At 45.6% G+C, this 15842-nt stretch overlaps 1 protein-coding gene across 5 annotated transcripts in view; it reads left to right on the top strand.

Moving 5' to 3' along the window:
• The window catches only part of MATCAP2 (microtubule associated tyrosine carboxypeptidase 2), a 138855-nt gene extending 134168 nt beyond the window's left edge, over window positions 1-4687 (top strand). For all 5 annotated transcript variants that reach the window (XM_073549994.1, XM_073549995.1, XM_073549993.1 and 2 more), the window contains 2 exons: window positions 3875-3972; window positions 4300-4687. In XM_073549994.1, coding sequence (XP_073406095.1) covers window positions 3875-3972; window positions 4300-4461 — 260 coding nt within the window. In that variant the 3' untranslated portion in view covers window positions 4462-4687. The remainder of the gene's footprint in view (window positions 1-3874; window positions 3973-4299) is intronic.
• The last annotated feature ends 11155 nt before the right edge of the window (window positions 4688-15842 follow it).

Genomic DNA, 15842 nt, shown 5'->3' with positions numbered 1-15842 from the left:
AGGCCCTGAAGTCGCTAGGCTTCAAAAGACTATATCAGCACTCAGGTATATTCTGAAGACAGAGCAAAAGATCAACAGATCAGAGACAAAAATGGAATTCAGCTCACCCCCGGCCGGGGATGGCAGAACTCCCAAAAAACAAGGCAAAACAAAAACAAAACTGAAGAGTACAAAGCAGAGCAGAAAAACTTAGCTTTGAGATGCAGGAATCAGACTGGTCTCCAAGAATCCAGCAGGAAAATCACCAGCCAGGAAGAAGGGCGTCGGCAGCCTTATATCCAGTCCTCAATTCCAGCCACCCAGTCATCATCTAGCTGCCCAGGTGTTTGGTAATCAGCCTCACTACCTTCCTTCACCAGAGGAGGGAGTTCATCAGACCTCAATGGTGAAGGGAAAAATGAACTCACAACAACATACTTTGGGCAACACATCATGAACATAGAGAATGTGGTTGTGTAGTACATACCGTAATGTGAGTAGAAGTCGCTCCTCTGCAGATATAGCTTTGCGCATCCTTGTGTCCTGAAAGGTTATCCCAGGGCGCACTGTCTCCAAGAGTAGATCAAATGTTGCAAGGCTCATGCGACAGTATTGGTGAAATTTTTCCGGATGCTCCCGCAGAGAAGAATAGAGGCGGTGAAAATGACCTCTTGTGAGTCGTTGTCTCAAAAGTGGATGGACCCACATGCGTCTCCTCCTCCGCGGATCCACTATCACTGGGTATGGTTGACCAAAGCGGCGTGACAAAAGTCAGTTGAAGAGAACCTGCTCAGTTGTGTTGAAACTCAGACTGTCTGCCATGTTGCACATACAACACCAACACACCTAGTCAAGGCAAGGTCACAAATGGACAGAATGGAGGCAGCCACCTGTTCCTGAGCCAATAAATAGGGTGCAGGCTAATGATTTAAATAGTTTGCAGGCCTCAAAACCGTTAAATGTCGATTTTGCAAGACTGCGAGAAAATCTCGCCATACGGATTACATACGGATGCTGACATGCGCAAAATACGCAACCACACCTTGCTTACGGTTGACATACAGAGCACTATTTAGGGATCATTCATCCGTATTACGCATGTAAAATACCGACCGTATTTTGCGTCGGTTAGTGTGACCCCGGCCTAATAGTGGATGTAGGAGATGACTGCGCTGTTACTGAAAATAACCTCTATATAAAGACCAACATGGGTATTACCACCATATGGGCAGTGGTAAATACCAGTCCTACAAAACATATACAGTACGTGATTACTGCACAGTTATAGTTGGTGACTTACCGCTAACGTTCTTTCTGATGGAATCTTTCACTTTTCACGTCTTTTCTATCTGGCCCAGACCGACAATGACAACATCTCCAGCCAGGACTCGGCTACAGAGAATACAATAAAGACACGTTTCACTTCTCATATTCCAGCTCCATCACCATGTATCCCCAACCTGCACAAACCCCTCATCCTGCTGATACCCCAATGCTGAGCCGCTGCTGCCATATGTGTCCCTATTACTACACCTGATACCCCAATGCTGAGCTGCTGCTGCCGTATGTGTAAATATTACTGCACCTGATACCCCAATGCTGAGCCGCTGCTGCCGAATGTGTCCCTATTACTGCACCTGATACCCCAATGCTGAGCCGCTGCTGCTGTATGTGTCCCTATTACTTCACCTATTGTGTGGTTCTGTGTGACCTCTAAATTCTAAAGCATCCCTCTATAATATAGTAATGCCGGGTGCAAGTGCCCTAGAAAACAGTGCCCACATATTGTCCCCTAGAATGTAATAATTCCCTCTGTGTGCCCTGTTTGATAGTCACAGTAACCTGAGTTCCCCTATAACAATAAATGCCCACTTTACATTTAATAATGTCCTGAGTCTGCCCCCCTGTACAGCTCCCCTATACACAGTATAATGCCCCCTCACTGTATATATACTGACCCCTTAGTATGCCCCAATGATGGCTCCAACACTGTATGATGACCCCCTCACTGTAATCTCCACATTGTATGATGGCCTCCTTACTGTAATCTCCACACTGTATGATGGCCCCCTAGATGGCCTCCATGTAGTATAATACACTAGATAGTCCTCAATATAGTATAATGCGGCCCCCATAGGCAGACGCTACAGTATAATGCAGCCCCCCCATAGGCAGACTCAATAGTATATTGCAGCCCCCCATAAGCAGACTGCAATGTAAGGCAGCAACATGGCTATAGGCAGACTGTAATATAAGGCAGCACTCCCCCCGTAGGCATAATGTAATATAAGGCAGCACCCCTCCTATAGGCACACTGTAGTATAAGGCATCCCCCCATCCCCTACAGGCAGACTGTAGTATAAGGCAACCTCCCCATCCCCTATAGGCAGACTGTAGTATAAGGCAGCAAGCCCATCCCCTATAGGCAGACTGTAGTATAAGGCAGCAAGCCCATCCCCTATAGGCAGACTGTAGTATAAGTCAGCCCCCCATCCCCTATAGGTAGACTGTAGGATAATGCAGCACCGCTCATCCCCTATAGGCAGACTGTAGTATAAGGCAGTCCCCCATCCCCTATAGGCAGACTGTAGTAAAAAGCAGCCTCCGCATCCCCTAAAGGCAGACTGTAGTATAAGGCAGCACCCTCCATCCCCTATAGGCAGACTGTAATATAAGGCAGCACCCCCATCCCCTATAGGCAGACTGTAGTATACAGTAAGGCAGCAACCCCAATCCCCTATAGGCAGACTGTAGTATAAGGCAGCACCCCCATCCCCTTTAGGCAGACTGTAGTATAAGCATAGAGAAGAAAGCGGATAGGCACAATCCGTCCCATGCAAAAAATGTCCTTTATTGTGGCATTATATTACCAACAGCAGGCAGATAAAACGATGAAGCAAATACAGACGATGATCATTTCGCGCTTACATTGCACTTCAACAGGTCTTCCCCTATAGGCAGACTGTAGTATAAGGCAACACCCCCAATCCCTATAGGCAGACTGTAGTATAAGGCATCCCCCATCCCCTATAGGCAAACTGTAGTAAAAGGCAGCACCCCCATCCCCTACAAGCAGACTGTAGTATAAGGCAGCACCCCCACCCTATAGGCAGACTGTAGTATAAGGCAGCACCCTCCATCCCCTATAGGCAGACTGTAGTATAAGGCAGCACCCTCCATCCCCTATAGGCAGACTGTATTATACGGCAGCACCCCCATCCCCTATAGGCAGACTGTAGTATAAGGCAGCACCCCCAATCCCCTATAGGCAGACTGTAGTATAAGGCAGCACCCCCATTCCCTATATCCCCTATACTACAGTCTGCCTATAGGGTGGGGGTGCTGCCTTATAAGGTGATGCCGATACAGCTGAACCTGCGATCGATGACAGGTGGGGGGCCCACTCTTGGCAACGGACCCCCGCTCTGCTCAGGGGCCCAGGTGCTTGGATAAGGAGTTATCCAAGCATGCTTGTGTGCTAACAGAGTGTATTCGGAGTGTTCAAAAATTATGTTTGAGTCCCCACTGCTGCATGTGTTGTGGCTGTCAAACAGCCGTGAAGACTCAAACATATCCGAGCACGCTAATGTCACGCGGTTAGCACCTGAGCATGATCGGATAACACCTTATCCTAGCACATTCGCTCATCATTACCAATAATAACCATATACTTCTAATGAAGTGGTTTACTTTCAAGTGATTGCTTGGCTAAGGGAGAAAAATTGGCTCAATATGTATAGTTTTCTGTTATAGTATATGACCTTAAAATAGGAATTGCTGAATTGACTGTTGTCATTCAATTTTCACAGATATCATAAATATTCATTTATTCTGTAATTATTGAGAACAGTATAATGTTGTGAATGTTTACAGTGATTTTTCTCCTAATTCACAGGTTGTTTCAATAAAGACCAAGTATATCTTGATGGAATTCTACGAATTCTTAGGCATAGAGAGACCATAGATTTTCGTCTTCTCACTGCTATGGGAAAGGTACATTTTATACGCATTACACTTACTGTTAAGGTGTATCTGACAAGCTTTGTTGAATGCTTCCAACAGAAATCAGCTGAATCGAAAACATATAACTCAGGAAATACCTCAGAGCAGAATGGGAAAAAAAATCAATCTTCCAATTTTTATATCATGTACAAAAATCTAAAAAATAGCTAAAAAATATAAAAATACCATTGTTTGAGATACAGTATAAGTAATGTGAAATATGTAAGAGTCTAAAATGAAGGTAATTAAGACCATATCGTGCAGAAAACTTAATTTGTTGGCGTACTGACTTTTTTCACATCTTTAATTCTTTGTAAGGTTTCCTATGAAGATATAGAGCACTTCAAAGACCTTGCTGTTCTTCATAATGCCAGAGTTCCTCAGTTCCTCCAAGACAGAGGTCGATACTTGGAATATCTAGAGAAAATCATGCATGTGAATGACCTAACTGATGAAGATCTGAGTATGCTGATTGGATAATTCAACAATCCGGGATCAGGCAGAAAGCAGGACACAGTGCAATTTCTATATTTTGCCAGAAATTTAATAAAATGCACAACGAAAATGCTGAGCTTGACATTTCATTTTATTGCTTTATCATTTTTGTAATCTTTATATTAAAAAGTTTTATGTGTGATTTGACATAAATGCCTTAAAGCAAAGTTACATCTTACAGCAAAAATAAATATATATTATTTGGATTGAAGTAATGTATCACTGTGTGTTAAGGTATAGCTAAGTTAAAGTCTACCTTATGTGAGGCAGTGACCTGTGTCATAGTTAGGGGTCGCTGTTTGTTCTCGCCATGATGTGCACGGAGGTGTATGAAGGCCATAGGAGTACATGGCAGTCATGAGCGTAGCTGTAACTGAAATGCAGGCTAAAAATAAATTAAGTGCTAGCCTTGGACATGCTAGTGTCCAAGGCAGATGTATAGAAATACTCTGGGAGGTTGTGTTGTGAAACAGACTGCAGGATGGTAGCCGTGCAGTCCATTAATTCCTGACTGGGTTTTCCATGTGGCTGAAGGCCATAGGTTCCTTTGTTAAAAGCCCTGCAGGAAAGGGTTTAGGTGGTTCAGGTGTAATGTCAGTGTCAGTCTGATGTGTGCTGCTGTGCAGAGCAGTCGGCTTTGCAAGGCTATATTTGTGTTATGCAACACAGGCCAGCGGAGCCAGCAGCCAGGGCAGCTAAATAGCCTGGCACCCGCAGCCAGGGCTGGCGTTAGGAGCAGGCAGACTAGGCAGCTGCCTAGAACCTTCGCTCCTCCAGGGGCCCCCAGCCAGCGGCACATCACACAGCCGCTATGGGGCCCCTGTGAGGCAGGGGGACCCGCCTGCCCCCAGCGCCGACTCCCGCAGCTGCCGCATTGAAGAAGGCAGTGATGGAGGAGAGAGCGTCAGCTGACACTCCCTCTCCCATCATTCCCCGCTCTGCCTCTGACACAGCAGGGGCGCGATGACGTCATCGCGCTCTGACTGTGTGCCAGAGTAGGAGGAGACAGGAGCAGCCAGCAGCGCGGGCACGAGGAGAAGGTGAGGAGTGGTGTTTTTTTTAAAAAAAAAAATCAGTGTGAGTACTGGACTGTAAGGCCACTCTGGGGGGGACTATAAACCATGCTCGGCTGTATCATACCATGCTGGAGGGTGCTATATACCATGCTGGGCTGTATTACACCATCCTGGGGGGGCTATATACCATGCTGGGCTGTATTACACCATTCTGGGGGCTATATACCATGCTGGGCTGTATTATACCATACTCAGAGGTATCATACCATGCTGGGCTGTATAACACCATGCTGGGGGGGCTATATACCATGCTGGGCTGTATTATACCATGCTCGGCTGTATCATACCATGCTGGGGGGGCTATATACCATGCTGGGCTGTATTACACCATTCTGGAGGGCTATATCCCATGCTGGGCTGTATTATACCGTGCTGGGCTGTATTATACCATCCTGGGGGGGCTATATACCATGCTGGGCTGTATTATACCTTGCTGGGCTGTATTATACCATTCTAGGGGCTATGTACCATGCTGGGCTGTATTATACTGGGGCGCCCACCAGGGCTAGGGGGGTACTAGACTTCTCCCACTATATCAGCACTCTGAAATATTCTGAGACAGAGCAAAAAGAGGCCAATCTAATAAGGGACAAAAAGCAAATTGGCAAATACAGATAACTAAGAGTGGAAATTCAGCACAGCCCCCAGCCGGGGCTGGCTGACCACGCAAAAAACTGAATAGACCAACAAAATCAAGTGTGAACATTAGCAGAAAAACTTAGCTTTAGATGACTGGAACAGAGCTGAAAACCAAGAGCTGACAAGCCAGAAGGAATCACCAGCAACTGAATAGGGCATCGGCTGTCTTAAATCCAATCTGAGACTCCTGAGATCCAATCGTCATCCTCATTCTCAGGTGGCAGATCTCCACCGATCAAATCAGCCTCACTACCTCCCGTCACCACCAGAGGGAGTCTGGAAGGAGAACTCACAACTGGTGAACCAGAGAATGAACTCACAACACTTCCCGCTCTTTTATGTATTCTAACTCCACCCGCCTCCCAGCACGTTTAGTGTTCCAAGCAGGGAGCCACCAAAGGTGCTCTGCTACTCTCCAAGCAGGGAGCCGCAATGTGGCTTTGCTGAACTACTGTGTTGTGTGGGATGCGAGTGTTGGAGCATGGTCAGGAGCCTCCAACTTACCTGGATGGTGGGGCACCACACCTCAGGAGGAGCTGCAGTACCTCTGTGGCGACTGAGCCTCAGGGGCGCCACATATCCCCCCGTTAAACACAGCACGTCCGCGGGCTGCAAAGCAAACAAAGTTGACAATACAGGAACATACAAAATTTTGTAATGCTGAATAAACATTTCTTATACTAAACCTCCTAATATAGGAGGCACGGTTTCTTGGAACGTTGCAAACAGTTTTAACTAGCTATCTAGATTCAAAATTATGCTACCTAATTTAAAGTGCTATAGAAGCAACTCAATATCAATTCACATTGTCTAGCAACACATTTTCTTTCTGTTCTATTACTTTTCACATTCTCTTACTCTCCGATATGACAGCCGCTGGTGTCTGGTTCATCACCTGTAACTTCAATTCTTTATTCACATTCAAGGCATCTGTACTTCAAAATTTCTTTAGTATACCGTTTACTAAATTTCTACATTTGTAAAACATTCACTATATTCCTTTCTCAACTATACCCTATAAAGTCTGTCATTACGCATTATCACTTTCTAGCTTTCTGCTTCAAGAATATATTAACCATTATCAATAAGTGCAAATAATAGACATGGGTCCAGCCAACATGTCTGGAAATGTCCTTATGCTGAAGTAATTCTTCTTTCAAGAAGAGAGGGTCCTATGTAAAACCAAGAGAGAGCACCTAATGAGGTGCAAACTATATACAATAACAGTTCTGGACCATTCAGCGTTCATGATCTCTGCCCAGTTTTATTGGCAGCGTTCTTCTATTACTTGAACTGAGGAGATCATGGACGCTGAATGATCCAGAACTGTCATTGTAAATAGTTTGCATCTCTTTAGGTGCTTTCTCTTGGTTTTACATAGGCAAGTCACCTTGGAACAAGGACTACCTCGTTATAGGGACATTTCAAGACATAATGGCTGGACCAATGTCTACTCTTTGCACTTATGGATAATGCCTAGTATATTTGAACAAGAAACTAGAATGTGATAATGTGTAGTAAAAGTATTAATGACAGATTTTATAGGGTTCGATTGAGAAAGAAATATAGAGAATGTTTTACAATATTTTAATAAAGATGTGAGAATCGAATAAAGGTATGCAGGTGACGAACCAGGTGTTGACGGTTGTCACTCATTAAGAAAGTAGAAAATGTGATAGATAACAAAGAAAAAAAATGTGTTGCTAGAAAATGTGTTACTCAAGCTGATAGTGAATTTGCTTCCATAGCACTTTAAATTAGGTAGCATAACTTTAAATATACTGTAGATAGTTAAATAGTTTGCAACGTTCAAGAAACAGTGCCTCCCACATTGGGAAGTTTAGTATAAGACATGTTTATTATGCAGTATAAAAATTTTGTATGTTCCTGTATTGTCAACTGTGTTTACCTTGCAGCCCGCGGATGTGCTGTGTTTAACGGGGGGTATGTGGCGCCCCTGAGGCTTAGTCGCCACAGAAGTACTGCACCTCCTCCTGAGGTGTGGTACACCACCATCCAGGTAAGGTGGAGACACCTGACCACACTCCAACACCTACACCCCACACCACAAAATAGTGTAGCAAAGCACTTTCGGCAGCTCCCTGCTTGGAACACGAAACGTGCTGGGAGGTGGGTGGAGTTAGTTTATATTACAGAGAGCGGGAAGAGTTGAGGAGTGAGAAATCCTCTGTACCCCAAAATGGCATTTAGATCCTTTGACATACAGGGAATTCTCCCTCAAGATCCGGAACACAGTCCGAATATGTTCCACATGAGAATCCCAATCCTTGGAGAAGATCAAAATAACATCCAGATAGATAATCAAAAATGTATCGACAAAATCTCGGAAAATATCGTTCATGAAGCACTGGAAGACAGAAGGGGCATTAGTGAGCCCAAAAGGCATCACCAGGTACTCAAAATGTCCCTCTGGAGTATTAAACGCCGTCTTCCATTCATCCCCATGCTTAATGCGAATAAGATTATACGCCCCCCTGAGGTCAAGCTTGGTAAACCAGCAAGCACCTTTAACTCTGGAGAATAGATCAGAAATCAGGGGTAACGGATACTGATATTTAACAGTAATTTTGTTGAGGGCACCATAATCAATACAAGGTCTTAATGATCCATCCTTTTTGGCTACAAAAAAAAAACGGCACCTAAGGGTGACGAGGATGGTCTAATATGACCCTTCTCCAACGCCTCCTTAATATAGGATCGCATAGCCTCGTGCTCGGGTACAGATAAATTGAAGAGCCGACCCTTGGGAAATTTACACCCCGGGCTCAGTTCAATTGCACAGTCATAACTCCTATGAGGAGGCAGAGACGCAGACTCATTCTCACTAAATACATCATAAAAGTCCGCCATATAATCAGGAACATCATGCGACTGAGGAGAGATGGAAAACACCGGAGCCTCACTAAAGGCACACCGACAACCCCAACTAACCACAGACACAGATTTCCAATCCAAAACTGGATTATGAATTTGTAACCAGGGAAACCCCCAGAACAATAGTATCATGCAGATTATGCAACACCAAAAATCTGCAATTTTCTTGATGGTCTGGGGCGACCAGCATTACCACCTGGGTCCAAAACTGAGGTTTATTTTTAGCCAAAGGAGTAGCATCAATCCCCCTCAAAGGGATAGGCGTCTGCAGAGGTGTCATCGGAAATCCACAACGTTTAGCAAAATCCAAGTCCATTAGGTTTAGGGCTGCTCCCGAATCCACAAAAGCCTTGGCGGAAAATGTGGACAGGGAGCAGATCAGAGTAATAGCCAGAAGAAACTTGGGTTGAACACCACCAACAGAAAACGTGTGTGCAAAGCGTTTCTCTCGTTTAGGACAGACAGAAATAATATGCGAGGCATCTCCACAGAAAAAACACAACTTATTACGCCTTCTGAACTCCTGACGCTGCTCTCTGGAAAAAACTCTATCACATTGCATAGGTTCAGACACCTGTTCAACAGGTGGCAACACCTCTCGTGCAGCTTTGCGTTCGCGCAAACACCGATCAACCTGAATGGCTAATGACATAGAATCGTCAAGACCAGAGGGAACAGGAAATCCCACCATAATATCTTTTACGGCTTTTGACAACCCCTTCCGAAAGAGAGCAGCCAAGGCATTATCATTCCAGGTAGTAAGTACTGCCCACTTTCGGAATTTTTGACAGTACAATTCTGCAGAATCACGACCCTGGTTCAATGCCAGCCGGGTCTTTTCAGCCTGATCAATGGCATTAGGTTCATCATACAGCAACCCCAAGGCCTGAAAAAATGCGTTCACATTAGTCAGAATAGGATCATCTGGTTTCAAAGAAAACGCCCAATCCTGGGGATCGCCACGCAGCAAAGAGATGACAATTTTAACCTGCTGCGCGGAGCTCCCTGGCGAGTTAGGCTTCAAGGCAAAAAATAATTTACAATTATTTTTGAAATTCAAAAATTTAGACCGATCCCCAAAAAATACATCAGGTGTAGGAATCTTTGGTTCAGCAGCATGTGAATGAGCAAGGTAGGCGGAAATTCCCCGCACTTCCGCAGTGAGCTGCTCCACACGATCAGACAATTGCTTTATCTCCATTGAGAGAAAAAAAAAATTCCCCCTACGGCCTCAGAGATAAAAAATATACACACCCTTTTTTTTTTACAATTCTTTCCTGCTATTGAGTACCCTAGGATCTGCGGTATGGCGGGTGATTCTGTTATGAATGAGTCACCGTAGGAGGCAAAAACAGAAATACAAGCTAACTCCAGAAAACCAGAGAAGTTGGCAACTATCAGATTGCAGACCCCTGAACCTATCAACACAACTAGCAGTAACCGTGGGGGGTTCCTACGATGCCCTAGACCCCTCGATCACAGCCGGAGAATTAAATAGGCCTAAAGAAAGAAAGGGGAAATCTAAACTGCCCCACAGCAGACCCCAAAGCAATAGGCAGCCCACAACATATAATGACGGTGAAGCAAGATTAAAACACTAACACTGACAGAAAGATAGACTGAGCAAAGACGGGGCCCAAAACTACCTAGATAGGAAAGGACAGGAAGGCTGCTGTCTGCAATCTGCCAAAACCCTATCAAAGACATAAGCCAACAAGCTGGTATGAAAAAGGCCCTGAAGCAGCTAGGCTTCAAAAACTAAATCAGCACTCAGGTATTTTCAGAAGACAGAGCTAAAGGAATTCAGCACACCCCAGCAGGGAATGGCAGAAATCCAGAAAAACAAAGCAAAACAAATTCAAAGCACCAATGCAAAAGGCCGAGCAGCAAACTTAGCTTTAGAGGAGCAGGAATTCAGACTGGTCTCCAAGGATCCCACAGAGAAATCACCCGCAGGGCAGAAGGGCGTTGGCAGCCTTATATCCAGTCAGTAACTCCACTCAGCCAGTCATCATCATCAGCCTCAGGTGTTTGATAATCAGGCTCACTACCTTTCTTTACCAGAAGAGGGAGTTCCTCGGGCCTCAGTAATGAAGGGGAAAATGAACTCACAACACATAGATGGATGGAAGTGCTGCAGCAGATCCCAGTGACCTGAAGGAAGAGAGAGCAACAGAGACTGAAAGCCTGATTCTCCATAGAAAGAAAGATTAGTACGGAACGTGAGGAGTAAAAGAGAACAGAGGACTTGGGTTAGAAGAGAACCCTTCCTAGAAGTTCTAAGCGCAAGGCCGGGCCCGGTCCCCGAGGTTGTATGGATAGTAATGGTCCTGCAGCAGACACCGGAATAGAAGTAGTGATCACTTTATTCCCACATAAGACTTGGGGGCACAACAGCAACTGGATAGTGACCCGGGACTTAGTAGCAAGGAGTCCCCGAAGCAGGCTACAGCTGTCTGCCGTACACGTAGAGTTCATAAGAACATCGGACAGGAGGAACTCGAGTGTAACTCAATACTAGGAGTACTTCATTTAAAGGCGCTATAAGAGGAGACGTTCAGAAAGGCACATGTTGGCGGAGTGTTGGAAAGGAGTATTCCATCTGGCCTGGAGGTTAACTGAGTCCCTGACCCGGAGGAGACGGCACGGAGGCAGGCACCTGTTTGTACAACAGACTGTGAGTAAAGCTTTGGAACTACATGCCCTGGTGTCCTCCACTCATTCCTGCGCCAACCTGCCCAGCACTGCTTCATCCCTTGCGCCAGACACTACACCATCTACATGTCACTTCACCTACTCTGCCCTGGGACTACAGCCCTGCAAGTGGAGGGCTATAACATCATTGCTGCACCACACCATCTGTCGCAGAGGATCTGTCTGCAGCGTCGGCTTACATCTCCATCGCCGAACACCACAGGTGGCGTTACGAATCACTTACAAACTTTCTTCACAATAAGCACACTGCAACCGCCCAACTTTTTACATTGGGCGCCCAGGGCCACGGGCCGGGTCCCAGCTGCCGTGACATCTCCCAGTGAAGCTCATCGGGCCCGGTACCGAGAACCCCAGAGCCCTGGGAGGGCGACCCACATAGTTAGCTGATCGCTGCTGAGATGTCACATAGACAGACTCACCAGCGATCAGGACCAGCGAGCAAGCTGGTATCCAAGGTAAACAGCGGTTATCTAAGGGTGTGTGCACACGCTGCGGATTCTGCTGCTGTTCCGCAGCATTTTTGGCCCTGCGGATCCGCAGCAGTTCCGCAGACATGGTACAGTACCATGTCATCCAATGTGATTTCAAAACCGCCGTGCCCATGCTGCGGTTTTTTCTGCGCGGTTTTGCTGCGGTTTATAATCCGCAGCATGTCAATTCTTTCTGCGGATTCCACAGAGGTTTGGCACCTGTTCCATTGTCCAGGTGTCAAACCGCAGGCAAATCCACAGATAAACCGCAGGTCACTTTACCTGCGGTTTTACCTGCGGATCTGCATGGAAAAAAAATGCAGGTTAATCCGCAGCGTGTGCACTTAGCCTAAGAGCCGCGTGGCTCTTAGGTACCCGCTGTTTACCTTGGATACCAGCTCCCAGCGGGAGACCAACGGTCAAATAACGGCCCAGGACATTCGAGCGCTATCAGCTATACCCGGCGGGGGGGCGGTCGCTGATGCATGTCACACACAGCGATTTCGCTGGCGAGATCGCTGTGGCGTCACAAAATCAGCGATCTCGCTGTGTGTGACGGGGCCTTAAGACTTCACTATTATATTATCACAGGATGCATTTTTGCTCTGTACACATCTGTGTGGGTCAAGGGTGTAAAGAGATCCAAACAATGTGAACAAAGCCTAAACCAGTTTGTTTTTTCCCTTCTAATCAACTAGTGCTAATTGTAGTACTATCTATAGATAAGAAAAAGCTGAGGAGCTTTGCAATAGGCAACAATTTGTGCTTAAGCCAGTAATACTTGTTGTACAGGTTTCGCTGACAGTCATAAAAATAAATCAGAAGCTAAAACAGAATGCAGCAAGGTTTTTCTAGCTTGCAGCATAAGCACGCTTATTTGTTAGCGATGAAAGGGGTTGTCCCAAAATCAAAACGAATCACTTATTCTTGGGCCCCCAACTGACCATGAGAACTGGGGTCCTGTGTCAATCATATACATGGATCTGCGGTAATGCATAGCAACTCCATTTCAAATCTGTGGGACTGACAAAGACAATTGTGCAGCAACATGGTGTGAACTATAGATTGAATACTATTTAGAAATCAAATGCACTAAAAAAATGAAAAAAGTGGAAAGGTGTACCTAGCCTTTATAACTGGGCATTTATTTTAGCCAGTTCAGGTTTAGTGTATTTTGGAGCTATAGGACCAAATGCAGTTTAGCCTTTTTAATGTCTATAACATTATTTGTTTCACTGTCGGTGTCAGTCTTGATAACTTTTTGCGTAACCAACACAGTTCTCTAGTTTTAAGTTTTTCAAGAAAATTATTTTTTTTAATTTTAAGTCATAAATTGGATTTGTCATCAGATTTCACAATACAAACTATACGTTATTAAATAGATTTGTTGAAACTGATAAGGATGTTCAGTCTCCACGCACCTGTACTGATAGACAGTTCCTCCGTGTTTCTCCTCCCTGTCAATCTCACACTGCTCAGGACAAGATGCAGCTTTCAGTCGGGCTGGGTGGGCACAGACAGAATATACTTGCTATTTCATCGTATAGTTGGACTAAAATTATTATTATTAATATGAAGGCAATGCAGTTATTCTGATATGGATTTTCAAAGTACCGTATTTTCCGGCGTATAAGACGACTTTTCAACCCCTGAAAATATTCTTAAAAGTCGGGGGTCGTCTTATTCGCTGAGTGTCGTCTTATACGCCGAGTGCATATGGTGGGGGAGTGGTGTAAGTGGTGTTATCATCCCCCTTTTACCTCATTGGTGGCAGCGGTGCAGCAGCTCCTCCTTCAGCAGTGTGGCGGCTCTGTGCTAGGGGTCGACGCGGCTCCTCTTTGTCCAGCGTAGGGGCACTGTGCTGGGGGGCGGCAGCGGCGGCTCTCTGTGCAGCGTCAGGGCTCCTCCGGCATTTCCCCAAGGCAGCTCCATTGCTGCGATGCGGTGGCCTCTGGAAAAATGGCTGCCGGAGCCCATGCATGCTCAGATTCAGATCTCGTCCCGAGATATCGGGAGATGAGATCTGAATCAGCATGCATGGGCTCCGGCGGCCATTTTCCCGGAGGCCACCGCATCGCAGCAATGGAGCTGCCTGAGGCTCCGGGCTTTGGGAAAATGCCGGATGAGCCCCGACTCTGCCCAAACAGCCGCCACAGCTGCCCCCCAGCACAGCGCCCCCACGCTGGACAAAGAGGAGCCGCTGCCGACCCCCAGCACAGAGCCGCCACATTGCCGATGGAGGAGCCGCCGATCCCCAGCACAGAGACCCACAGATAGCACCGCTGCTGCCAATGAGGTAAAAGGGGATGACAACTCCACTTACACCCTCCCTTCGTCATCGGGACCACTCCCCCGCCATATGCAGATTGCTCCGCACCCGGCATATAAGATGACACGCTGCATATAAGAAGACCCCCGACTTTTAAGAAGATTTTCTATTTTAACTGGAAAACTTGGGAGGTCGTCTTATACACCCGGTCGTCTTATACGCTGGAAAATACGGTAAATCTACTTGTCTTATCATGTCTAATTCACCTATTTAACCCCTTTCTGACATCTGACGTAATATTCCGTCAATGTGACCTGGGCCTATCTGACCAGGTACGGAATATTACATCAGCGCGATCGGCCGTGCACTAGGGGGGTGCGCGGGTGATCGCCGCCGGGTGTCAGCTGATTCTGACAGCTGACGTCCAGCACTAGGTGCAAGGAGCAGTCACACACTTTAACCCCCGAAATGCTGCAATTGAACACGATCACATCATTCAGGAAGCCAGCACGGGGCTGACAGCTCCTCTGCCTTTGGATGGGAGACCCCACGGTGTGATGGGGGTCCTGATCGTTGCCATGGTGACCCGATGTCCTCATGACGACATCGAGGTCACCAGACCTAGCAAACTTGCTGATCATGATCATCAAATCTCCCTGTTGCTTCATCTGCATGCTATAGAAGCGATCAGCCTGCAAAAAATGATTGTCCCATAGTTGGACTAAGTAAAAAAGTAAGAAAAAAATTAAATAATTGTAAAAATATTGCAAAAAAAAATCAAAAATAGTTATAAAAACATCTGAAAACTTCATCTTGACCAGCAAAAAAAAGTCGCCATACAGCTCCATCACCGGAAAAATAAAAAAGTTATAAAGGGATGCAAAAATAATTATTTTTTCTATAAAATAGTTTTTATTGTATAAAAAAGGCAAAACATAAAAAAATGAGGTATCGCTGTAATCGTACTGACCCGAAGAGTAAAGCTATTTTCTCAATTTTACCACACACGGAACAGTATAAATCCCCTCCCCAAAAGAAATTCATGAATTGCTGTTTTTTGTTCATTCTGGCTCCTAAAAATCGAAATAGAAAGCGATCAAAAAATGTCATGTGCCAGAAAATTTTACCAATAAAAACGTCAGCTCGTCCAGCAAAAAAAAAACCTCACATGAGTCTGTGGGCTAAAATATAGAAAAATTATAACTTTCAAACTATTTTTTGCAATAAAAAGCGTCTTTTAGTGTGTGACAGCTGCCAAACATAAAAACGCGCTATAAGGCCTCTTTCACACGTCCTGATATT

The sequence above is a fragment of the Dendrobates tinctorius genome, unplaced genomic scaffold (assembly GCF_039654945.1).
Source record: "Dendrobates tinctorius isolate UK_male_01 unplaced genomic scaffold, ASM3965494v1 ptg000162l, whole genome shotgun sequence".
In the NCBI taxonomy this organism is placed as follows: domain Eukaryota; kingdom Metazoa; phylum Chordata; class Amphibia; order Anura; family Dendrobatidae; genus Dendrobates; species Dendrobates tinctorius.
This window is presented reverse-complemented; position numbering and strand designations above follow the sequence as displayed.